Source organism: Corythoichthys intestinalis, chromosome 8, assembly GCF_030265065.1.
Source record: "Corythoichthys intestinalis isolate RoL2023-P3 chromosome 8, ASM3026506v1, whole genome shotgun sequence".
Classification (NCBI taxonomy): Eukaryota; Metazoa; Chordata; class Actinopteri; order Syngnathiformes; family Syngnathidae; genus Corythoichthys; species Corythoichthys intestinalis.
Window position 1 is genome coordinate 34106314 of NC_080402.1, and position 27126 is coordinate 34133439.

At 38.8% G+C, this 27126-nt stretch overlaps 1 protein-coding gene across 2 annotated transcripts in view; it reads right to left on the reverse strand.

Annotated features, from left to right (window-relative positions):
- The window catches only part of LOC130920886 (WW domain-binding protein 1-like), a 61779-nt gene that overhangs the window by 21371 nt on the left and 13282 nt on the right, over positions 1–27126 (reverse strand). Inside the window, exon 1 of one of the 2 annotated variants that reach the window (XM_057844413.1) lies at positions 5143–5169. The exons of the other annotated variant lie outside the window; for it this stretch is intronic. Within the exon in view, the coding sequence (XP_057700396.1) occupies positions 5143–5145 (3 nt within the window). The 5' untranslated portion in view covers positions 5146–5169. Of the gene's footprint in view, positions 1–5142; positions 5170–27126 lie in introns of those variants that run through there. 2 annotated transcript variants of the gene reach the window in all.

Consider the following 27126-nt stretch of genomic DNA (forward strand, 5'->3'; position numbering starts at 1 on the left):
CAGAGGCCTGAGATATTTAATTGTGCAGTATTGTTGTTAACGTGGTATAGTTTGACACATAGTTAGCAAAATATAGCTCCCTTCGATCTTCCATCCGTTCAGAGTTCGGACAAACTATCACAAATGTAATATTAATATCTAGTAAGGAAGTGCTGTTAAGGCTGTGTGTGGGATGACACCACACTGGTAGTTTGTTGAAATATTAGACTGAAAAGAGCTCTCACTTTGACAGCACTGTCAAAACAGAAGTCCTTGTAGCGCAAAAAGGAATGTCTACATGTATTTTGAAACCTGCCTGTCAAAATTACAGACACATGTTTAAACAAATGACGTCATCTGGAGAGTAAATTGAACTTCCCTTCAATTTCCAAAACCTGAGCAGAAGGTGAATCATCCCTGAATGCTGAGAGGGCGTGACTAACTACAACGGTGCCAACTGCCAAGTCACACCACGTTTCAGGTGATTTTAGAGCAGGGGTGTCCTAACTATTCCACAAAGGGCTGCTGTGGGTGCAGGTTTTCCTTCCAACTGGTCAATAGGACATTTTTTTTTTTACCAATCTGGTGTTTTACAAGTATAAGCAGTGTTGTTAATCTTCGTTTAAAAAAGAAATTAATTACAGTTACAAATTACTTCTACCAAAAAGTAATTGCGTTAGAAACTCAGTTACCTGAATGTTAAAGTAATTGGTTACTTGACAAAGTAACTGGTTATAATTTTCATGTTTTTTTTCCCTAAAAAAATAAATTTAAAAAAAAAAAAAAAATGGTCACACAATCTAAAGTTTAAATGAGTTTTTGGCACAATTGGCCCTAGCCCAATTCTTTACCCTAAACTTAACTAGACACAGGGGTATTGCGATATTGCGATAACTAGATAATAAGCTTTGCTATGTGTGGATGTCATTTAATGTTGTGAATCAATCGTTAAAGTTGTTAAAATTTCTCCCGTTATTACATTACATCCCTTCCGTCTATTTTAGACATGTGTAAGTTTTAAAACTGTTTCATCATTTAAAGATAGATTTAAGTTAAGTTTTGCCGATTTAGGAGCATTTTAGATAAAAAGTGACTTAGGTTCGCCAGGAAGGTTCCCTACAACAGAGCCTTCATGAGAAGTCTACTGCTTTAAGAGGACAGCTGTTTACTAACGCATCTAGTTCTTTATTATATATGTTGCTAATGCCGCCGTGTCTGTCATTTGCATCTAGTTCTGTGTATATGTGATATCTACCGAAAGCATCATGCGGGCGTAGTTTGTAGGCTATCGGCTACAGTAAGGTATTATTGGAGCAACCTAGCATAATAGCATCGCGTTTGCAACGGCGTCACACTCCCTTGCCTCCCCCCCACTCCTGCTCTGCTCTCTCGTCTCCGTGAATCCGTCTTTTTCCAGACTTTTCTCGCAGCAGTCAACCAACATCGTAACGCACGGCTTTCCCGCCACAGCAACGGTAACGGCGTTGCCAAGATGAGAAAAGTAATTAATTAGATTACTCGCTACTGAGGAAAATAACGCCGTTAGTAACGCCGTTATATTCTAACGCCGTTATTAACAACACTGAGTATAAGTTGATTGCAGTCATGCGCTTCTTGTTTCAGCAGAAACCTCATTAGTTAAACAGTCTACAATTGATCGGATGTAACAAAAACCTACACAGTGGCCCTTGTGAATTGGTTTGAACATCCCAGTTGGAAAGCATTTTTTAAAAGGCTGTAGCCATACCAAAAAAAATTAATTACTACATTTTCCTGCATATTTGGAAGAAATTTTATCATGGTTCCATAGAAAGTGAGGTTGAAAAATTCTGGCCATAATTCCATAGATCTGTTGGTCCCAAAAATAACACTGTTCAGCACCAGAAGAACACCTACACTCTAATAGGAAGGTGGCAATGTTTTAGGGTAGTATTTCTTGAGATGGCCCTACAAAATGTGACTGAAATTGGGAATTTTTTTAAGTTGGTTCCACGACAATGCAAAGAAAATGTTAAGAAAAGCCTGCTAGAACATTTGAACTTTATTTGTGGTTAATTTTAATGGGTAAAATAGTAATGAAATTAAATACATTAGGACATCAACGGGGGTCACGTGTCAGATTATGTGACCTTAACGACAGTTGATGACATCATATGATGATGCAATAAAGCAATCCTTCACTCTTAGTACTTTGATTTATTCTACTATAAAAGTTTTAAACGCTGTTACTAGCCATGTGGTGTGCCGGAGACAACCTGGCTGATATCAGGTCGAAGGCAACATGACAGCAGTCAGCAGTTTATAGTCTGAAGTTGGAACTAGCACCTGTTGAAGCCCTGTGTGCACATCTGTGAATGCGCCATGAATGCTGGAAGGCCCAACATGCAAATGACGCAACTGACCATGTCTTTAGGGATCATTCCAGTCAAGCAAAATCATACTATTTATAGTTGTTGAAGAAAAAGTGAAGATGCGCAATGCTTTTTTATGATGAGTTCTTATTGCAGGGTAAACTTTGGCTCAATTACAGAAAACTGACCATCATGTCTGTGATCCATTTCCTCATTGCTTTCTTGTGTTCAGTGACACACTTTTTAAAAGTAAATGTGTCGATTCAATGCCTCATTGTTGTGGCAGGCTCTCTCTCTTTATGGAAAGCCACTGAGGGGTGTAACATGCAAAACACATGACATTGCAGCCATGTTTCCTTGGAAAATGAAAATAGGTTCCTGAAGAGAAAACTGTCATTATGTAAAAAGGGAATGAAAACAAAGTGTCCCCACAGTATTTATACATGTGTCAAGCATGCTTTAGGGCAGTGTTTCTCAAAAATTTTCCGCTAATACCACTTAAAAAAAATACGATTTAGCTCCCCAGGTAAACCTTTCATGACGAATGTAAAAATACAATGAAATTTTAGGCACAGATTTTCCTTTTAAAAAATGAGGCATAAGTTTAATTTCGAAAAAGTATATTGAATATAATAATAAGTTGTTGCACATTTTCAGCTTCAACACTACACTTAAACAATAAAAACTCGACCCAGATTCATTACTTATTTAAAGCATTGTACAAAATAGTTTATTAAAAACCCCTATGTCAGACATGTACAAAGTCCAGCCCGGGGGCCAAATGCGGCCCGTGGTCAAATTGCATCCGGCCCCCAGCCTTTGTCATAAAATCAATAACATCTGGCCCTCACACAGACTTAATAAATTGGTAAGCAGTACTGCTACCAGCATATGAAGTAGCTTACACACTAAATGCTGCTCCTCACTTACCCACTAAAAGGCAGCAGCACTCTAAGCAACATTACCCCATGTGACCCTTTACTTCCAATTTTCTAAAATGGCGACAATCAAAAACAACAAAAAGTTGACTGCGACGGCCGATGCTTCAAGGACAAGTGGAAATTGGACTATTTCTTTAATAAAATATGTGTCTGCCTCATTTGCAAAGAGACAGTCGCTGTTTTTAAAGAGTTCAATGTGAGCCGATATTACCAAACAAGACACGCTGACATGTAGATACGCAGCGAGAAATTGAAGCAACTCGAAGCTAGTTTAATTTCACAGCAGCATATTTCGCAAGAGCCTGAGAGTCGAAAGAGAACGCCAAAAAGGCGAGTTGCGAGTTTGTTGAAATTATTCATTTAATAAAAAATAAAGCAAATGTGACACACAGAATGGCTTGCTAAAATTTGCTTAAATATATTGTTCTACGTAAAGGGCGTCAGCCAAGGTCGGCCCCCCACATTTTTACCACACCAAATCTGGCCCCCTTTGCAAAAAGTTTGGACTCCCCTGCTCTTCGTGTATTAACTTATCCACTGCCATTCACAGTTAGACATCAAATCAATTTGAACTGTGATGGCCAGCATTGAGTGATCATGTTTCACTGCCACTGATGGCGCTAGACGGCCAATCCAAATGGCGTATCGCAAGCAACACGTTACTTCCGCTCATTAATATTCATGAGATTAGCTACTGTTGCTAAGGGGGGGACACGCCACCGTTTGTCCCCGTTAGGAAATGGATGGCAATCGTGTACAAAGGAGATGTTTACAGAGCTAAACCTACCCATTCTCTCTGTAAATTATGTCCCTGGTGCCAAATTCACTGGCAAAGATGTGGAAGAACATAAAAATGTTCAGTTAAAGGGATGGCTTGAGTGTCGAGGGCTGAAAAAACACGAGCCGACCGAAACATAGCCTCAGCTTTTTTATCGACACCTTTTTCTTAAGCGACTGACAATGACATTCTCCTGTTTCAACAAGCTATCCTTTACCACCAGCCCTGTCTTTCTTAAATATTATATCCTCTGGTTGTCCTACGTCTCTGACCGTTCTTGGGAGTAATTTATATTGTTTGTTTTGCGTAGCGATCACAAATGATACTCAGTGACAGCCAACGAACACTTTTAATTTTTTCATTGATAACAAATCTTAATTCTATAATTTATTTACACTTCCCCCTCACTAAAGTTGTTTTTTTTTTTACAACAGAAAATGTAAGAGTGGCAGTCAGATATTTTAATTCTTTTCAGGTCATTCATTGTCAGACAGAAGCAGCACGGCACAACGTCACCCAAAAAAATAAGTTAAAAATATCAAAATAGCTTACTTATTTGTCCTCTGAAAGACAATGCCAACCCAACAAAATGTTTACTGCATAAATGTTTACTGCCGAGCTGGCGTTAAAAGTCCGCGCAATTTGATTCATTCTTCACATTTATTCCTTTTTTTTCTCCGTTTTTGGTTTCGGGAAGTATGAAGAAAACCTTCATATGTCGTAATGTCTAGAGTCGTTTCTACAAGTTCCAAAAAAGCAATGTGTGATCGGCATGTTCGTTTTTGAAAGATTACCGGAGAAAAGTAGTATAATCAACATGGTTTCTATGCGAGGGCGGGTCTATAATGTCCCACTTCTGTTTTACTTCCGATTTACGATATGACGTCACCATCTAAAAATAGCATGCGTGCGGTACGCCATTGACTATAGGGGGCTGACAGCCATTGATTGGTCGGTGCCAGTTCTGCCCCAGCCCCAATCAAAATGGATTGGACTTCGACTGCCGTCAGTTGTAGCCAAGGAGTTAATGTAAAAAAATTTTTTTAAATGCTTATGCGCTGATTCTTTTGCATAATGAAATAAACCCACATACCATATCTTGAGAATCCCTGCTAACGTGTGTGAGCACAACACATCATTTAACTGCCAAAAGGGGATTTTTCACTGCAAAGCTGCCTTTTAGTTCACCACCAGCCAAGAGTTAACTGAAAAAAAACCCACATGAAGTGGACACACCAATCAGCATGGGACGCACTCACAATGAACTACAAGGATGGAGAACAAGGCTCGCTTGTTGACTCCTTTGTCTAAGTTTTACCCAAGAGGAGACTGAAGAAGAAAAAAAAACATATCAGCCAAGTGGATAATTGTAAAGTAAAGTGTATAACTGGAGTATCTAAAGCTAAAGCAAAAGAAGATTAAAAAATTGGCTGGGTTATCCCTGATTGCACTTTCATTCATTAATCCTTTATACTGGTTATCCTCACGTGGATCGTGGGTATGCTGAGGCCTATCCTAGCTGACTATGGGCCGGAGACAGGTTACACACTGACTTGGTTGCCAGCCATTCGCATTATAGCCAAAAGAACCTTTTCTGCCATCACACCTATGGAGAATTTCGAGTGTCCAATCAGCCTACTATGTACAGTATGTCCCTAGAATGGGAAAGGAAACAGCAATATGCAGACAAAACTTACATAGGTACAGCGGGAACAGACAAACACCACACATGAAGGCCAGAACCCAGGATTGAACCCTTGATATCAGAACTGTGAGGCAGTTTTGTTACTCACTCATACACCGTACCGCTATTACAGGCTGTATTTTTATAATTTTTGCTTTTGTTCATATGCAAGTCTGTCAAAATAATGTTTTTCTTTGGACAAAAATTTCAATAACACAATTAATTACTCAACTTAATCAAAACTGTCTTGACATTTATAGTCAATTCTTGGTCGACCTCCGTTACATGCAGCTTCCTATAAATGGACATTTCTTTAATACCCCGCAGTCCTGAGACACAGTGACCCACTTAAAGTTCTGCCCACTCTGCAAAGCAGTGTAAGTAAACTTTAATGCAAACTGCTAACAACTCTTGTTTTTGCAGGATTTTTTGGAAAGGAGCCCACCTCCTTTTCCTCACGCCCCCACCTGTCTATCTGCCTCCACGACCCAGGCAATTATTTGGGAGTGGGAAAAGGATAAGGATCTAGGCCACGAGTCATTATCAGGGGGACCCCGAGCGCTTGGCAGTCCTGTCTCTTGCATGCAAGGAATGCTGCCGACATGCGCTTTAAGCTTTAATGAAAAAGAGAGGCTCATTTAAATGCAGACACATAACTTTGTGAAATTTTGATGGATGGCAAAGACTGGTGGTTGACAAAGAAAAGCAATTTCGAAAGAAAAAAAAGGGGGGCTTTCCAAGTGTAATAGGAACAGAAAATTGATAGTCAGGATGCAATTTATGAGGCTTTTTTTTCTTTTTATTGTCGACATCTGCAAATTGGGGGTGTGAAAACATTTACAGGAACACATGCTCTATTATTATTAAGCATGCAACCTGGATTGGACACCTACCTGCATTACATATAAAGCAAAGGAACTTATGGTAACATACTTCATACTTGACTTTGGCACCCTTTTTGTCATCAATTCTCCCTCTTGTTTTTCTCTCCGGTCCACTCTACCTTCCCCCATGGCTGTGCACAGCAGGGCCGTGGGTTCAAAGACGCGCACGCACCAGAATGTAGGTCAACCCTCAGTGCTGAGTTACCGATTAGAAACAGCTGTGTGTTTGTGGGCCACTCTTTCTCCATGTCTGCTAAGGCCAGCAAGCATCTGTGGGCAAAACTGACAACTTCACCACGTTCATGCGTTGAATGGATCAACAACAGAGGCAAAAGTTACCACTTTGGTTTTATGTTGAACTTAATGCAAACAAGCCTTATGACTCATCATTCTCAGTCCACCTGTGCAAACAAAAGTGTGTTGAAAATCATCCAGAATAGCAAGGCCTTCCTTCTCTGCTGGTCTAAAACACTGACCTACATTCGCAAACTGAATTCTAAAACAACAATGCATTCACATACTGTACAAGATTGACAAACTTAAATTTCAGATATGAGCACTCCATGATGGCAAGTGGCTGAACTAATTTTACAACAAGCAGCATTTTGGTAGGTATAATTAGTAAATATTCTTCAAAAAAAGAGTCTCTTAGCTGTTAATTAGTATTTAGCTCAGCTAAGGATTCCTGTCGACAAAATATAAAACAAATACAGTTACATCTTTCATCTTCTATTCTGCTTATCTTCACAAGGGTCACGGAGAGTTACACATCGTGTATTTATAGCAACCACATGTTCTCACAATTGTCATCAACCTATTTAAAACAACCGCGTATGGCATCTATGTGTCAACGTTTTTGTCTATTCAAACAGACACAAATATACTGAGTGTGTATCAGTATCATCGCGGGCATCACGGTTCGGTGCAGTCAGACAGCGAATACGGTTAAGTTAAAAAAAAAAAACATGTCGGAGTTAGTTCTCCTCCAGTACAGGGGGCGGTAGAGGTAAAGTGTATAAACCACCAACTGACATTACAGGAAAAAGAAGACAAACCAAAACAGAAGTCATTGATCACTATGAGGAACGTTATGGCGAATGTACAGAGTGGAAACTGTCAAATGCAGTATTTACTAACATTTTTTTAAGTGTATTTATTTTATATTTTCAAATCAAGAAATGTTTATTTTGCTCTAGCCCTAAGCTGAAGTAATTGAAATACTGAGTGAGTATTTATTTTTGCTCTATTACAAGATGCTTTTTCAGTTTCGGAACGAATTGCAGCTCTTACTTTATTTAAACCAATAGAAAAATATATCTTATGTGGGAGTGTGTGTTCATTTGTAATGGTTTGCAGTTAAACTGTGTGTAATCCAACATTGAAAATGGTAGCATCTTTTTTCTTTTTAAATAAAAACCTTACCAAGGTTGCCAGCTGGCAAGTCCTACCTGACTTTAACTGTTACCTCAGTCAGTCCATTAAAAAAAAGTGTGTTGTCTATTTTTGCAATTAAAGAATGATAGAACAATTAAAAAAATGTTTTCTTCTATTTATTTTGCACTTTAAAAAGAGCTGCTTTTTAGATTCAACAAATAGAGCAATCTTTAACCTTCAAATACTGTAATAAAAAAAGCCTTTTTGTTTTTCCTGTTGTACCGAACCTATACTGCACTGTGATCCCTGTACCGAGATACGTACAGAACCGTGACCTGTGTGTACTGTTATACTCCTAATATATACAGTGCCTTGTGAAAGTATTCGGCCCCCCTTGAACTTTTCAACCTTTCGCCACATTTCAGGCTTCAAACATAAAGATATCAAAACTAAATTTTTTTGTCAAGGATCAACAAACAATTGGGACACAATCGTGAAGTGGAATGAAGTTTTTTGTATATTTTATACTTTTTTAACAAAAAAAAAAAAAACCTGAAAAGTGGGGCGTGCATTATTATTCAGCCCCCTTGCATTAATATTTTGTAGCACCACCTTTTGAGGCAACTACAGATGCAAGTCGCTTGGGGTATGTCTGTATTAGTTTTACACATCGAGAGACTGACATTCTTTCCCATTCTTCCTTACAAAACAGCTTAAGCTCCTTGAGGTTGGATGGAGAGTGCTTGTGAACAGCAGTCGTCACCTCTGCCCACAGATTCTTGATTTGAGTCAAGTCTGGACTTTGACTTGGTCATTCTAACACCTGGATACGTTTATTTGTGAACCATTCCATTGTAGATTTGGGTTTGTGTTTTGGACCCTTGTCCTGTTGGAAGATAAATCTCCGTCCCAGTCTCAGGTCCTTTGCTGACTCCAACAGGTTTTCTTCCAGAATGGTCCTGTATTTGGCTCCATTCATCTTCCCATCAATTTGAACCATCTTCTCTGTCCCTGCTGAAGAAAAGCAGGCCCAAACCATGAGGCTCTCACCACCATGTTTGGCAGCGGGGATGGTGTGTTCAGGATGATGAGCTGTATTGCTTTTACGCCAAACATATTGTTTGGCATTGTGGCCAAAATGTTCGATTCTTGTTTCATCTGACCAGAGGACCTTCTTCCAGATGTTAGGTATGTCACCCAAGTGGCTTGTGGCAAACGTTTTATGGATATCTTGGAGAAATGGCTTTCTTCTTGTCACTCTTGCATTAAGGCCAGATTTGTGCAGTGTACGACTGATTGTTGTCCTATGGACAGACTCTCCCACCACAGCTGTAGATCTCTGCAGTTCATCCAGAGTAAGATCAAGTGTAGTATCATAGGCCTCTTGGCTGAATCTCTTATCAGTCTTCTCCTTGTACGAGGTGAAAGTTAAGAGGGACGGCCGGGTCTAGGTAGATTTCCAGTGGTCTGATACTCCTTCCATTTCAATATGATTGCTTGCACAGTGCTCCTTGAGATGTTTAAAGCTTTGGAAATCCCTTTGTATCCAAATCCGGCTTTAACCCTTTAACACCGAACGTGTCGGCAGCGACGCATTTATGCATATCGTCTTTGAAGCTTCGTCACGCTGTAATTACGTCACCCACTTGCCGCTGGTTGGTCTCATTTGAAAGTGCGGAAGTTGATGTCCACACCAGTTTTTATTTGAAGTCACTCGACCAAGTAAAACGGGAGATAATGTCATTTGAGTTTTATAGTTTTATTGCACTCATAAATATGCATTAAAACGCTGCATGGAGCATGTGTCTATCTCCATATTTCCATCATTTCTTGTCCTTTTTCAAAACCGAAAGCAGCACAAAAGACTACTTATCCCAAGAGCCGTTGTGATGTCAAGAAGGACGACCCGAATGTGAACATTTTTAATAAATTGCCAATCGAGGCGCCAACTAAGGAAAGGGAGCAAGCAACGGCCGGTTGGATTGAGCGAGCAACTTTGAAACGTGCAGAATGAATCTAAAACTAAATTTCGTAGCCTAATGCATTATTCCATTAACTCAAGGAAGAAGATGAGCCGTATTTGTCGTTGTTTTCCTCGGATGAGTCGGCGTCTCGGGGAGTAGAAGTGACAGCAGCGTGCAAATGGAGGAAGAGTAGGCTGCGTGACGTTGTGTGTGACGCAGCTCCGTGACCTGTTCAAGAAGCTTTATTGAGTGCGCAAAAAAAAAAAAAAAAACTTTATTGGGTCGCATGCCTGAAAATTTTGAATTGAACTGAACTACTTGTCAATATTTTTGAAAATACTTTTTTTCAATGTTATTTTTTTTTTCTTCACTATAATCTTTTCAATTTTTATATAGATGTGTGTTCGAGAAGCTTGATTGCATGTACGTATATACTTTTGATTAGGTGATAGGTACAATACCTAACTTCACAAAAAGATATCCTCCAAACCCTTTTTGTGTTAGATGATATATATAAATTTTTTTTCTCACTATTTTGCACTGTATATAACCTGTTTTGACCACAGTGTGTGTGTAAAGGCCAAAAAACGCCTATGACCATACCAGCTGTTTGTGTTGAATTGTCAAACATGAAACTATTAAATCTTATTTTTTTTCTATTGAATGTTTATCCTAACAAGTTGAATAAATATTATCAAGCTTCAAAACGGTTGGTCGAGCATGTTTGCTTGTCAATGGGACATCAACATTACAAATTTTGAAAAACGACTTTGGGATTTTTTTTGTCTTTTGGGGTCCAAAATGCGGATTATAATTGATCAGTGAAGAAAACAACAGTTTGGACATGAAGTTCAAGGGGTCTTAAAAAAAGGGACCGAACTTGAGAACATTTTTTTCTTTGAAATATAAAGGCAAGATCAAAGGCATGCAGATCCGGCCAAAATAGGCTTAGGTGTTAAAGGGTTAAACATTTCTACAACAGTATCTCAGACATGCCTGGTGTGTTCCTTGGTCTTCACGATGCTCTCTGCACTTTCAACAGAACCCTGAGTCTATCACAGAGCAGGTGAATTTATATGGAGACTTGATTATACACCCAGGTGGATTCTATTTACTATCATCAGTCATTTAGGACAACATTGGATCATTCAGAGATCCTCACTGAACTTCTGAAGTGAGTTTGCTGCACTGAAAGTAAAGGGGCTGAATCATATTGCACACCGCACTTTTCAGGTTTTTATTTGTTAAAAAAGTATAAAATAACCAATAAATTTCATTCCACATCACAATTGTGTCCCAATAATTGTTGATTCTTGACAAAAAAAAAAAGTAAATTTTATATCTTTATGTTTGAAGCCTGAAATGTGGCGAAAGGTTGAAAAGTTTAAGGGGTGGGGGGCTAATACTTTCGCAAGGGACTGTACATGTATAAACTGTGTGTATATAGACACAACTCATGTCTATCAATCATGACATGACATAGACTAACAATACTCAGAGACACATTCGGTGTTCTTAATTCTCTGCAACCAATGCTTAATTTTAATGTATGATATAGAGTGCTATGTACCCTGCGATTGGCTGGCAACCAGTTTTAGGTGTACCCTGCCTTCTGCCCATAGTCAGCTGGGACAGGCCCCAGCACCTCCACGACCCCTTGTAAAGATAAAGCAGTACAGAAGTATATAGAGTGCAATCTTCATTCAGCTTGTGAGCTGTTATACTGCATAATTCAATCGTACTAGTCATTTTTGTAATTGTAATAAGAGGTCGATTAAGTCAGGTAAATCCCATCTGAGGGCCAAGGTACAAAATGCACAACCAACCAGTGGTATCGTCATTCTGTGATTTGTGTCGGTCTTAGCAAAACAGCATTACTCAAAACTACTCATCCTTCCATGACAATAATTTTCTTTCCCATTCACAATAATTACAACATACTGTATAACCTAAGCATTTAGCCCTAACAGCATTTGTGAATAATAGAGGTTGAGTCCTGCCAATTGTTTCCAAAGAGAAAACATTTTTCAAGTGCAAAATGTCCTCCCCTCCTGCTGCTGTGGACAATGGCTGTTGTGCACTGACGAATGTTTGAAGTCAGGTCCTGAAGGTGACACTGATTCTAACATGTCTGGATTACCCCTCGCTGGCAGCACTGCTAGTTATAAACACACACACGCACACATACACACAGCACCTGGCCATAATTACCTTATGTAGGCCCAGGGGGCTTGTCCGGGTTAGTTTTTGGGTTTTTTTTGTGTGCTTTTTTTCTTTGCAACGGCAACTCTTCATAGAAAACCATTATGAGCTGTTTTTGGTCATTGATCCGTATTTGTTCACCGTGATGGAAGATAACAAGACACATAGACTGACTCGTGTTCAATGATGTTTGTTTGTCTGTTTTTTTCTGTGTAACACAAAGAAACTGGATAAAGTGGCAAAGCCAGAACACAATACAAGGTGAATGAATGAATGAATGAATGAATGAATGACATTTATTGTCATTGTCATCATCATCGGTATCATTGACAGTTACAGAATGTGGGATAGTTTAGCCAAAGAAGGAGAATCATTGACAGTCACAGAATATGGAATAATTTGCCCAAAAAGACGATGACAGACAAAGGAAGACGGGAAAAAGCATATGCTTATCAATACCCGTCCCCCTGCAGCCGGGACGCACAGTCTAGCATGGTAGAGTTGCATAGTCACATTACATGAGCGCTTATTTTCCGTTTTTTTTTTTTTTTTTTTGTCCATTTTTTTACTTGTATATCTTCCTAAAAGTCATTGATACCTATGGCATTACACAATATTGTCAAGGTGGATGTCATAATACAACTTTGATTGCTACACAATTTAAAAAATCCCTCACCGCAAACTGTGTGACGACTACTATAGAGTAAATCAAACAATAACTGGTTCACATTATGACCTTAAACAGTTTTGAACTTGACTTATTTTTGCTAAAATAACATTTTTACTAACATCAACTCCAGGCTGAATAGCAGTTAACATGGTGGGAGTCCGCTCCAATTTCTTTTTCTGATATACTGTGTACATATTTAGTATAATACCATATCAAAATTTGACATTCAATAACAAATGGTGTCTGTATCGTACCTGTATCAGCAATACTTAACCTGTAGTCACTTGAACTACATAGATGACAAAATATGCACTTTCATACACAATTATTTTCCAAACCGTCTGTGTGTATGTGCTTAAGTCTCCTGAGAAATAGTTTGATTATAGAGGGAGAGATAGAACAAAGCAGCTGATATGGATGGTGATGACAAATCATTTATTGTGCCTTGAATAACAAAAATGTTACCAAATTTATCATCGATAAGTCGATAAAGTAGTAATTGTCATGAGAAGCCCACCTCAGAGGGAAACCATAAGTATGATGTGGCCCACTACAAAACTGAGGATGGGACCCCTACTTAATCCTGCTTGATTTAAAATGCAAACAACTAAAATGGATTCTGTGTACAGTATTTAACATGCATTTTTTAAACTTAACTAAACATAAAAGCTTAACTACAACAGAAAAAAAACATGGATGTTTGGATAGCGTACCTGGAAAAAAAAGTTCACACTGTGGTGCATGATGCCCAAATTGGAATTTTTTTGATCGTTCGAATTTTTTTTTTTTTTTTTCAATCCATTCATATTGCTGACATGCAATTCGCAGTGTGAAGAAATGCATCCATGACAGGGCTCCAGACCAACATTTTTTAGTAAGAGCACAGTGGCCCCTAACTTTTAAATTTTAGGGGTTGCAACAGAAAATTCAGGAGTGCACACTGTAAATCGACATGCAAAATTTTCTCAAATTTTCACTGTTTAACTCATAAATATTTTTATAATAAATGCATGAAACTACAAACTTATGAATCCTATTTTTATTTCCTATCAGTTTTGACATCAACCAATACACTGCTTAGAAATTAGGTTAACATGGGAATTTTGTTCTATTCCTGTCACTGTCACCTGGCACTTCAACCAATCAGCAATAGATTTATCGATCGACAAATCACCTGCGAGGACACTGGCCAACCCTGAAATTGACATGCACAGGCCACACTTTGTCAACATGGAGGAGCGACTAGCACATACTTGATACCTCTCAGCATGATTTCCGGGACATAAATAAAAAAGCAGCAGTATAGGAAGTTGTTGGCACTCAGAAAAGGTCGGAAATTTTAAAATACCCTCCAAATTCATAGCTAATCAGAGACAAATGATGACGCACAGGCAGAGGGCGGTGTGTGTCACTTGCCACTGCAGTCGCATCGCGCCCCTTGTGTTGGCGTTCAGCTCAGTGGCGATGACTTTCCCATTTCGCCATTCCTCATCACCTCCCGTGTGACTCCCTGCGTCAGACTTATTCCCCCCGTCAGCCTCCCTTGAAACTGTGCCGAGGAGGTTTGTTGGAAAGAGTCACTTCTTGTCCTTTTCGGCATTGTTTGGAAATTCTGTTTTCCCGCTACCCCAATTATAACCCGCTCCACATATCGCCCAACTCCACCTTCTTTTACTTACGTTGTATTTTCCTTTGGCAAACCAGCTCGCTACATTACTGCCAACTAGTGAGTTACTGTAACTGCGAAGGAGTTTTTCAGCAACAACAACAACGAAAAATGCAATGGTAGTGTTTGTGCGAGTAGATGGAAAAATACTCGTACTGGCTTTAATTTTAGTTGCAAAATTTGTTCGCAGTCTGGATGACATCACACGCATGCACACTGTAACAAGTCATCACATGTCGCTGTGCTCATAGACATCCACTGAAGGGTCAGGCGTCACGCTTTTGTGGCAACTTTTTGAACTAACATTTTTTAAACCTGATAGCTTACTGCTCCTTCATCTGCCATTGTTCCTTTGAATTTGTTGTTTGTTTTGTCGAACAGCAATGACTTATATGACTTTTTGATGAAAAATAGGTCGCATTCATGTGGATTGCATTCATACTCCAGAGAAACGGATAGACAGCCTATTCTAATCCACCTACAAATGATCCCCGCTTGGATATGAAAAATTCAGAATTGGATTGTTTATACTGCAAAAAAAAAAAAAAAAAAAAAAAAAATCAGATACAGTACAATTCAAATATGGAAAAAGTAACTGGAATTGTCCCATCACCTAATGAAGACTACTCATAAACTGACTACAGCCAGTAAGTTTGGCAGACACAATGGAAAAAATTCCATAAACTTTACCATAAGGACATTTCCGTTCATGCATACTAATTTGGCAACATACAAACCGCTACCAACATAGCTACTATTTAGCATTAGTTAGCAAACCCAAGCACATAAAAGTGAATTGATAGAAAAGAAAGACTCGATTGTTCCATTTCCAATTTGTCTTAACGTCTTTAAGGCCATGGTTTACTGCAAAGTGACTCCCCGAGAAAGTCAGCTATGTGGACAACTACATTGTTAGTAGCCCAACAAATGTAGAATCTAAAAATATGCTACAGTCCAAAAGCAATGTGCCGTAACTAGATTGGTAATTTTAGCAATTTTACAATGATGGCACAACTATCTCGTTATACATATAGCCTACAGTATACTAACAAAATCTAGAATATTTTTTCAATGTATAAATGCAACTCAATGCATACAAATGAACATCTGGCTTTTTCCTGTTTTTTTTTTGTCCATCTTATGGTGGAAGAAAAGCACACGTTTACCGATATTTGCTCTACTCGTGTCGCAACCACAATCATTTGCTCTGTTTAGTGAAAGGTTATGAGCTAAAACTAAAAAATATAATGTACCAATTTTTTATTTAATATTATATATACAGTATATATTACATAATATATAATTCAATATTCATTTTTTATTTAATTTTTTCCCCATTTTGAAATAATCAATGCTGTTATGAGAACATACAATTTGAATCCGAGCAATGTCTTCAGAAAAATGAATATATAATGAATGATTGTTATATAAATACTGTATACAGTAAGGGCCAAACGCTACAATCTGAATCTTAAGTTGATGTTCCAGTCATGCTATAATATCTATATGTTAGAGATTCCGATCGATCGGGTCCGATTACGTCATTTTCAAAGTATCGGAATCGGCAAAAAAATATCAGCCATGCCTTTTCTTAAGATTTTTTTTTTTTTTTTTTTATTAAATCGTTTTCTAATTGTATTTAATGTTACAGACTTAATAAATTACACTCATCCAGAGTCTTTAGTTTGGGCTTAAGGTAGGGTTATCAAAAATATCCCGATAACGGCGGCAATTAATTTATTAAAAATGTGTCACGTTAAAATAATTAACGCAATTAATGTATGCGCTACACGACCCTCTCACTCATTGTCGCGGTCAATCTGTAATGATGCCGTTTTACCTATATAGAGAGATAGAAGGCAGCGCTAAATGAGTAGAGTGAATTTTGGCAGCCTTTGGAGCCTTTCTTCAATTGGCTAAAGCCTTGCAATCCCTCTCCCTATGATTAGAAATATCATGGGAAGCAATGTGGGGAATCAAGGTGGCAATTGATCTTTGTCTTAACACCTTAAGTTATTTCCCAAAGCAGAGAAGATATATCCATTGGTAGCATGACGCACAGTTATGGTTCCACTTCCCATCATGGTTCCACTTCCCATCATGCATTGGGGCATGGCTGCAGTATCATTTACTGAAAGCTCAACAAATACACTATATGGCAATATTTAGTCACAATATACAAAGTCACATTTGTCCTTTAAGAATTACAAGTCTTTCTATCCGTGGATCCCTCTCACAAAAAGAATGTTAATAATGTAAATGCCATCTTGAGGATTTATTGTCAAATAAACAAATACAGTACTTTTGTACTGTATGTTGAATGTATATTCGTCCGAGTTTTATTCATTTTTTTCTTAATGCATTGCCAAAATGTATTTGATTGGGAAAAATTATCGGGAATGATTGGAATTGAATCGGCAGGCAAAAAAAAACAATCGGATCGGGAAATATCGGGATCAGCAGATACTCAAACTAAAACGATCGGGATCGGATCAGGAGCAAAAAAACATGATTGGAACAACCCTACTATATATAACTAAAATATCACTCAATACAGCGCAGCACTCTGCCAAGGTCGAAATGTTTATAGGGCTGAAAAAGTTGCTGAGCTCTATATTTGCTTGTTTGTACTTCATCCTTCAATAAACCATTATGAAGGATGATGGACGGATACATTTTCAGCAGTTACAATGATGAATCCATGTATCTTCCCCTTAATCCGGATTTTCACCAAAATTGAATGGGTTCATATTTCATTACTGCTAAATACTGAATCCTGCTATCTGTCTCTGACCTAGTATTGACAGTTTTATATGTCAAAATTATTGTTTTGGATCCTTTATCAGAATAATGTCATGTATTTTAAGTGAAAAATCTCTTGTAGCGGTAGTCTCATTAAAAAAATGTCTATGGTTGAAGTATACAGTTTTCCACTGAGTATAAATGGTTAAAAACACCACGCTCACAGTATAGTACTGACACATAGACCTCTTTCCTGAAGCTCTGAGAAAGGGAGTGGGGTTGTGGAATAGTACAGCAGGAAGGGAGCGGCGTGGCAACTCTTCACACACCTCAGACCCTTTCAGTACCCTCCATGCACTGCTAGCTCAGCACCGGATATGAGCCAAACCCAGAACCCTGCAGCTGTGGGCCTGTAATGCCAGATGGGCAAATGTAATGTGCACAGACACCCAAAACACATTTCTACTTTTTTGTTTTTGTACAGTCACGATGCAATTAACAAGTATGCGTGCAAGGCTACAAAGTGCACCGACAAATGCTCTCAGGCAATCAGTAAGGAAAAACATGTCATATTGTATGTAGTGTCTCATGAGACGCCAGTAATTACAGCGCTGTGACGCCTCTCACGCAATGTCCCCTGCCACGCCCTTTGGAGCAAAACTGTTGAAACGACAGATTTTTCCGCAATGCACCACTCACAATTAACCATACTCATACATTTTTGAAACTATAGGCTTGCAATTTACTTGGAAAAGATGAGTGAATAATGTATTTCTAAGCACATTTCATGTGGGTTTCAACTTTCAACCAGGGTGTATGTGCAGCTTACCATTTTTTGCTTACATTTGACTGAAGGCAGAAGCCACGGGGCCGTTTGCCATAAATGCCTTTTCCTGTTCGTAAATCAACTAAATGACAGATAATGATATTAATCAGGGATTTTCAAAGTAAGGTTTGTGCGCCCCTTGGGTTGCACCTTTTGACATTCTTAATGTAATTGTCTGGTAAATGAATTAGACGTTTGCAAGGATTGTAAAAAACAAACAAAACGTATAAATAGCACTTTTTATTAAAGTTGAACAATTTTACTATCTGGGCCTTGCAAGGCAAAGTCCTATTTAATAACAAAGTAGTATAGAATTGTAAAATATTACAGTTGTATTGTAAAATTGTAAATTGTTACTGGAAAAAAAAGTGTCCCTGATAGAATGCTTCCTGAAATATGAAAGTGTATTGGCTGAGAGGTCTGGGCTTTGAGTCTTGGCTTACACATTTAAGACTCTGAATGGTGTATAAAATAAAAAAATTCATTCTGGGATCATGCTCTGGAATAATAATCAGGTACCAAAATCTACAAACTCTGGAACACATTAAGTATTCCGGTAACTGGGTCTCACATTAAGTATTCCGCTAACGAGGTCTCAAGAATTATAAAAAATAAATGAATAAAAAACCAAACCACCTAATCCAATCACCTCAGTCTTCTTTACAAATAACAGTTCAGAACATGAACCTTCTGTCAGAACATGAACAACCAGGTCCCTGACGCCGTGCTTTCATCTATTTTAGGAATTTTGATGGTATTATCTTGTGATTCTTTAGCATTGCAACTATTTCCGTGCATATAAGACACTTTGGGTTTCCCGGTGCGTCTGCATTCATAGTTACATTTTCTGTTCATGGGAGGCTTTGAGAAACTTTTTGGAGATTTTTTTCCCCATTTTGTGTCACATCGAAAGAGTTTAGGAGTGTAGTAGTAGCAGGTTTTTACTAGGGCTGTCAAAATTATCGCGTTAACGGGCGGTAATTAATTTTTTAAAATTAATCACGTTAAAATATTTAACGCATTTAATGCACATGCCCCGCTCAAACAGATTAAAATGACAGCAGTGTAATGTCCGCTTGTTACTTGTTTTTTGTTGTTTGGCGCCCTCTGCTGGCGCTTGGGTCCAAATGATTTTTTTGGGTTTGGGGAGTGAGCATGGTGTAATTATTGACATCAACAATGGCGAGCTACTGTTTTATTTTTTGATTGAAAATTTTACAAATTTTAATAATATGAAAACATTAAGAGGGGTTTTAATATAACATTTCTATAACTTGTACTAACATTTATCTTTTAAGAACTACAAGTTTTTCTATCAATGGATCGCTTTAAGAGAAAGCTAATAATGTTAATGCCATCTTGTGGCTTTATTGTTATAAAAAACAAATACAGTACTTATGTACTGTATGTTGAATGTATATATCCGTTTTGTGTCTTATCTTTCCATTCCAACAATAATTTGCAGAAAAATATGGCATATTTTATAGATGGTTTGAATTGCAATTAATTACGATTAATTAATTTTAAAGATGTAATTAACTTGATTAAAAACTTTTTTTGTTTGACAGCCCTAGTTTTTACCAGTGGAGTACTGTTGATAATTCACTTTGCGTAACTTGTTAGCAAACACTGCCAAAAACTGTCATGAGTCCAAGCTACAGTATATTAAATTTACTGAAGGAGAAATAAAGGCCCAAGGTAACAACTCTGGGAAATATAAATAAACTAGGGCTGTCAAACAATTACAATTTTAAATCGAGTTAATTACAGCTTAAAAATTAATTAATCGTAATTAATCGCAATTCAAACCATCTATAAAATATGCCATATTTTTCTGTAAATTATTGTTGGCATGAAAAGATAAGACACAAGACGGATATATACATTCAACATACGGTACATAAGTACTGTATTTGTTTATTATAACAATAAATCAACAAGATGGCATTAACATTATTAATATTCTCGATCCATGGATAGAAAAACTTGTAGTTCTTAAAAGATAAATGTTAGTACAAGTTATAGAAATTTTATATTAAAACCCCTCTTAATGTTTTCGTTTTATTAAAATTTGTAAAATTTTCAACCAAAAAACTAGTAGCTCGCCATTGTTGATGTCATTACACCATGCTCACTCCCCAAACCCATAAAATCATTTGCACCCAAGCGCCAGCAGAGGGCGCCAAACAACAAAAAACAAGTAACAAGCGGACGTTACACTGCTATCATTTTAATCTGAGCGGGACATGTGCGTTATTTGCGTCAAATATTTTAACGTGATTAAATAAAAAAATTAATTACTGCCCGTTAACGCAATAATTTTGACAGCCCTAAAATAAACTAATAAAAAATGAATACAATTTTTAAAAAAGAAGGCCACACTGACACGAACGTTACATGTCAAGTAGGGGAGCACAAAAAAATTGCTTTGCAATCCTTAATTAGCCCCAAGGCCTCAGATTTGAGACCAATGTTCTAACTTGGGCGTTGGTGTGAATCTGAAGGTGAATTCATTTTTTGCCTATAATTACCCGGTGACTGGCTGGCAAATAGTCAGTCACTTGCCAAAAGTATCTAGGTCCGGTTTCTGCTTATCGAGGGCTAGAGGATGACCTTTTTTTCAAGATTTGGATGAAAGTGAACTTCCCTTGTAATCCCAGAATCGTGCCGGAGCGGGAGTGAAAGTCACCTGAAGCGTAAACCATGACCGGAGTGGAAACAATTGTTACCAGGGCACTAGTTTAAGCTAGTCTAGCTAGTCTACTTGCCAAATCAAGTGTCTTTTAGAGCACAACTACGATGAAAATGCTTGTATAATGTACAGTGCTGCTCGAAAGTTTGTGAACCCCACAGCGATGGTCAGATTTTTTGTAAAAAAAACTAAAATAACCTTATTAAATGTTAAGTTATACCCAAATCCACAATACTGACATTCCAAATAATGGACTGAAACAAAAGAAATAGTTATATTGTCATTCTTTATTTAACAAAAGTGGTTGATTTAAGAAAAACTCAGATATCATGTGTGCAAAAGTATGTGAACCCCTTCAGTTAATAGGATATTGCGCCTCCTTTTGCAGAGATTACCTCAACCAAACGGTTTCTGTAGTGACTAATCAGCCTCTCACATCTACTTTGGGGGATTTTTGCCCATTCTTCCTTGCAGAACGCAGTCAGTTGAGAGAGGTTTGATGGGCGTCTGGCATGAACTGCTCGCTTCAGGTCCCGCCACAGCATTCAATGGGATTTAGGTCAGGACTTTGACTGGGCCAGTCCAGAACACGAATCTTCTTCTTTTTCAGCCATTCCTTGGTTGTATTGCTGGAATGCTTTGGATCATTATCATGTTGCATGATCCACCTTCTGCCAAGCTTTAACTTCAAAACAGATGGCGTCAGGTTATGTTCTAGGATTTGACAATATTCCTCAGAATTCATGATTCCCTGGACTATGTGGAGTTGTCCAGGCCCTGAGGATGAAAAGCAAGCCCAGATCTTGACATTCCCACCTCCATGCTTCACTGTTGGGAGAAGGTTCTTTTGGTGGTATGCAGTGTTGACTTTTCGCCAGACATGGCGGTTTTGGTTGTGACCAAACAGTTCAATTTTGCACCTACATCAGTTGATGAAAACTCTTTTTAATTTAGTCTCGACAACACAACTGTTAAAAAAACAAACAAAAAAAAACTACTGAATTGATTGATTAGGAAATCAGGTTGAAATAATAGAAAATTCCAAAATGTTGAGGGGGTTCACAAACTTTTGAGCAGCACTGTATCAGACCATCCATAAACTAAACCATAAATCAGGTGACCTCATCCCAATCTGTACTCCTCAGCTCACGTACTGTATACTAACAGGGAAAAAAAGAAGGCTAAAGCGCACAAGCACAAGGGGAACATGTTTTTTTTTTTTTTTTTTTTTTGCCGTACTGGAATAAAGTGTACTTGCACATCCACTCAGTAGGTGGCAGTGGCGCTCTCATTTTCAGAGTTCGCGCAGTATTTTTGAACTAAGGAAGAGCACTCAGCACACACAGACAACAGATAATGAAGAGCAGTGTGCTACCGCCGTTTTCGAAAGCCGTTTTCCGACCGGACTCACTCACACAGCGACCCACTGTCTTGTCCGGTTCTCACGTCGCCGCCCGAGAAGTGCCATTTTCGGCTTGGGATCGTCACGACGACCGCCCTCACCTACGGTTCTACCTCGGCCGCCGTGAATGCGCTTTTTTCGTGCCGTTTGCCTTTTAGCTTTGACTTTTAATACAGTGGGTGATGATGAAAGACTACTGTTTACTGTGTCTAAAAATAATTATAGCAGACAGCCAGAAACCAAATCAATTGAGACGCCACTTAAAGACATTAGACCCCAATCTCATTGTTAAGCCGCTTGGTTTTTTCAGTGAAAACGTGCCGAATATTGCCAACAATCGTCCTGCTTTGTCAGTGTTACATCAGTAAACCAGTGAGCATTGTTAGCATGCTCATTGCAAAATAACTCCACACCATTGCAAAGGAGGTAAATACTGTGAGCAGCAAAAATAAAAACTGTCCTGTCCAAGGACACTTTTTTTTTTCTCTTTTATTCAGTTTTGTTTTTTCGGTCAAATTTTTTGGCATATTGTCCTCATGAGTGAATGTTTCTAATCAATTTTAATTTGTTATTATTTACTGATTTTATTACATTTTATTTTTCTGTATCAAATGGTCAAAAATGTACCTTGAGTGTATTTTTTAGTTTGGATGTGAATTTAAAAAAAAAAAAAAAATTCAGGCAAATTGATGCACGTCAAGTCTTCTCTGTTACAAACAAAACAATGTTAATTAAGTTATACTTTATTATAAGTTGATCTATGTTACTTTTTTTCTTTTATTAGAAAAAAAGGACAATGTTAGGCAGATGCGTATTTATAACAGTAATTTTATAGACAAATGATACTATTTACAGTGGCGGCAGAGAGTTTGGGGGGGCGCGAAACATTTACGTCGTCTTTGGGGGGGCGTGACAGAAAATAATTGAGAAGCACTGCCCTAAGGGGACATCGATAGAAATAAAATTTAATATCTGTTGATGTCCCTTTAGGAGCTCCATATATATCCAATGTAACCAGAATGTTGAAAATGTCAATCGTTAATTGTATGCGTGTGTATGGGGGTGTGTATGTGTATGCTGTCCACATTCATAAGGATAAAGGTATCTGGCCAATATATATGATATTTGTAGAAAACTGGCCCCCAAATAAAAGCTTCAAATAGCTTCCTTGGAGTGTCCTTTTTCGCAATTACATGAACTGTTTGTAATATGACATGTATTTTACACTTTGAATGATGTGATTAAACTGAAACTGACTGACTAATAAGTAGAATAAATACGCATGTTCCTGTTAGATTGGAATTTCAGGACAGCTAAATTAATATTTCCCTTAAGGCAGATTTTTGTTGTTGTTGTTTAATTACTATTGTGGTTGTAAAAGCTCAGTTATTTCAGTTCATTTGTAGCTGTGTAACAAACTCTTCTTGCTACACATCCTGAATGGATTACATTTTTAAAAACAACTTTTAAGACTATGGTGTGTGGCTTTTAGTGTACATTGCACTGGATTTTACAAAATGAATATCAAATGAGAATATAGACATCACAATCATTTATATTCGTCTATTTAAAGTGTAGATTCACATCCGTGGGTGGGTGGTCTGTCACCATACCTCTCCACTTCCTACCCACAAGTGAGGATAGGCCTGGTTTGCATATTTATAGGGAGAATGTTTATTGTTCAAGACCCGCTGTTTGAGTGTATGAATTAGCTCAAGTTCACCAGTTGCCATGGTCACGGATATGCTTGTTTTATTAGAGCCTTTTCAACCTCATGTCCGTGCACAACCCTGCCCCCCGAGGCTTCCTTCGCCTTCTGTGGCTGTTTGTCTTTTATTTGGTGTTTGTAGTGTGCAGCAATGTGGGGTTTTTCCCCTCAAGCACCAAAGTTATACATGACATGCCACTGAAAGGAGCAGACGTTTGAAAGCCTACTTGCAAAAGAGCTCACGGGATGCAGAGCATATGCCAGTGCAACATGGGGTTTGTCATGTGCACAGGTGGAGCAGGATAGAGACACTGTGGGTTCACTGTGTTACCATGACCTTTAATAGCAAAAGAGGTGAGGAATGCAGACCTGAAAGTGGGTTGGTGGCAACAGGAAAACACTGCAGGTGCTACCATACCGAGAAGCGATCTGGATAGATAAAACAGTGACACAAAAGAGGAGGTGCATGCTGCGTGAGCAGACCTCACCTTTGTCAGCTGAGAAGCACTAGGAAGGAGGATGAAAGGATAACAGTGGAGCAAAGATAGTGTGTACATATGGACAATACAGTTGTGTTCAAAATTATTCAACCCCACAGTAGTTAAGTGTATTTACAGTTTGACATTTATTTTTCATCTTGTTTGTAATCACATTAAATAATGGCATGTCAAATAGACAAATACAACTGAAATAATATTTTTGGGGAATTTTCCAATGCATGGCCTTTCTGTGATTACTTCATTATTCAACCCCCCCTTAGGTATGTATAACTTTAGAACTTAGTACAACATCCTTTGCAACAATAACATCCTTTATACTTGAAGCATAGCTTGATGCAAGTTTCTTGCAGTGATCCACAGGTATCTTTGACGTTCCTAATGGACAAAGGCCTCCAGTTCATTTACATATTAGGGCTTGATTGCTGTTACTGCCTTCTTCAAGTGCCACCTGAGATTTAAGTCTGGTGATTGTGATGGCCACTCCAGAATCTTCCAGCACTTCTTTTGCAACCAAGATGTGTTAGATGTTGAGGTATGCTTAGGATCATTGTCCTGTTGGAAGGTCCAACCTCACCCAAGCCTCAGCTTTGTCAATGACTGCATGACATTTGCATCCAAGATCTCCTTGTATTGAACTGAATTCCTAATACCTTGCACACGCTGAAGATTCCCTGTACCTGAAGAAACAAAACAACCCCAGAGCATGACTGACACCCCCACTGTGCTTCACAGTACATAGGGTGTTCTTTTCTTTATAGGCATCATTTTTTCTCCTCCACATGTACCGTTGATCCATTGGCCCAAAAAGTTCCAGTTTGGTCTCATCACTCCAGAGAACAGTATCCCAAAATCTTTGTGGTTTATCCACATGGTTTTTGGCATACTTCTTGTGCTTTGGAGTCAGCAGGGGGGTGCACCTGGGAGTTCTTGCATGGAAGCCATAATTTTGCAGTGTGCTTGTTATTGTCTGGGATGAAACCTGAATACCTTCCTATGACATGTCCTGTCGTAGTTCCTCCTTGTCACCAGGGTTTTTTTTCTCCTTTCACTTCAGGTATTGCACAGCAGTTGCAGACAGTAACCTCTTTCTACCACGCCCAGGTAGCATTTGCGGACTATGGTCCCAATTGTGTCTCTTGAAATTTTTAGTCATTTTGATATCTTTTTATATCCATATCCTTGCTTATGAAGTGAAATGACCTCCTCTCTGAACTTTTTGACCATTCCTTGGACTTTACCATGTTGTAAAGATGTCATTAACTGCCAAGAAGAGCCATGTGTCACAGTCCTTTTAAATCTGCTTAATTGCTGCTCATTAGGGTTCCATTCACATTTCCAGATGTTTTCATCAGCTTTTTGACACCACCTGATGGAAACCTTTGTACTTAAGAGTGGTGAACTTGGGGGGTTGAATCATTTTTTAAATTTATTTATTTATTTATTTTTTTAAACCTGTCCTGTTCAGCTGTTTGACACAGAGAATGGAAGTCTAAGTGCCCGGATTCTGAACAGTTTTAATGTTTCACATGGAGAGTCTGACATACTCCCATTGTGATAATTCAAAATACCTTTTTATTATGACAAAGCAGCGAACAGGGAGGGATTATGGGGGGACAGAAGAAAAGAAATACAAGAGAAGAAAGAAAAGAAACACATACACAAACAACAACAAGAAATACATTGAACATCTAAACTAGTTACTAATATGCTGGTGCTATCGTCAGCGAGATGTATTTCCGTTTACACCATGTGGGGGCCAATTAGCCAGTGAAAGAGGAGAATGGGGGTGGGGGTGTCTATAAGACTATAAGCTAAGTGATTGAAAGGGGTAGAGTGTACACAAATCAGTTCTGTGATCTAGAACCCAGTAATCGTGTGAATCTCTTATGAGTGTAAGCCCGTTGGCGACCAACCCTACGCCGCCGCATCGCCAATCCCGGCACCGGAACCCCCAACCCGAGCATGCCCTACCACATCCAGCAGCACGCATGCCCCACCGGGCGCGCGACAGCCACGCAGGCGGGCGGAGAAACCGCGCGGGCGCCAACCCAGGGCCACGGCCCCCACCCATCCAGCCCGGGGAGGGAGATCGGGCGGGGGGGTGGCTGGGCCATGCGCAGCCCATCCCTCCTCCCGCCGCCCAGCAAAGGAGCCACCGTCCCCCCCCGGGACCCAGGGTGGTCCCCCAGGCCACCCGCGTGCCCATCAACCGGCCTTCAGGGATGGCAGGAGGGATTGAATCATTTTGTCAATGAAGTAATCACAGAAAGGCCATTAATTGGAGAATTCCCGAAAATATTTTTATTTCAGTTGTATTTGTTTATTTGACATGTCATTATTTGATGTGATTATTAACAAGATGGAAGATGAATGTCAAACAGTTATCCACTGTGGGGGTCGAATAATTTTGAACACAACTGTATATACACTGCCGGCCCCTTTATTAGGTACACCTGTCCAACTGCTCGTTAACAATTTCTAATCAGCCAATCACATGGCGGCAACTCAGTGCATTTAGGCATGTAGACATGGTTTAAGACAATCTCCTACAGTTCAAACCGAGCATCAGTATGGGGGAAAAAGGTGATTTGAGTGACTTTGAACGTGGCATGGTTGTTGGTGCCAGAAGGGCTGGTCTGAGTATTTCAGAAACTGCTGATCTACTGGGATTTTCACACACAACCATCTCTAGTGTTTACAGAGAATGGTCCGAAAAAGAAAAAATATCCAGTAAGCGGCAGTTCTGTGGGCGGAAATGCCTTG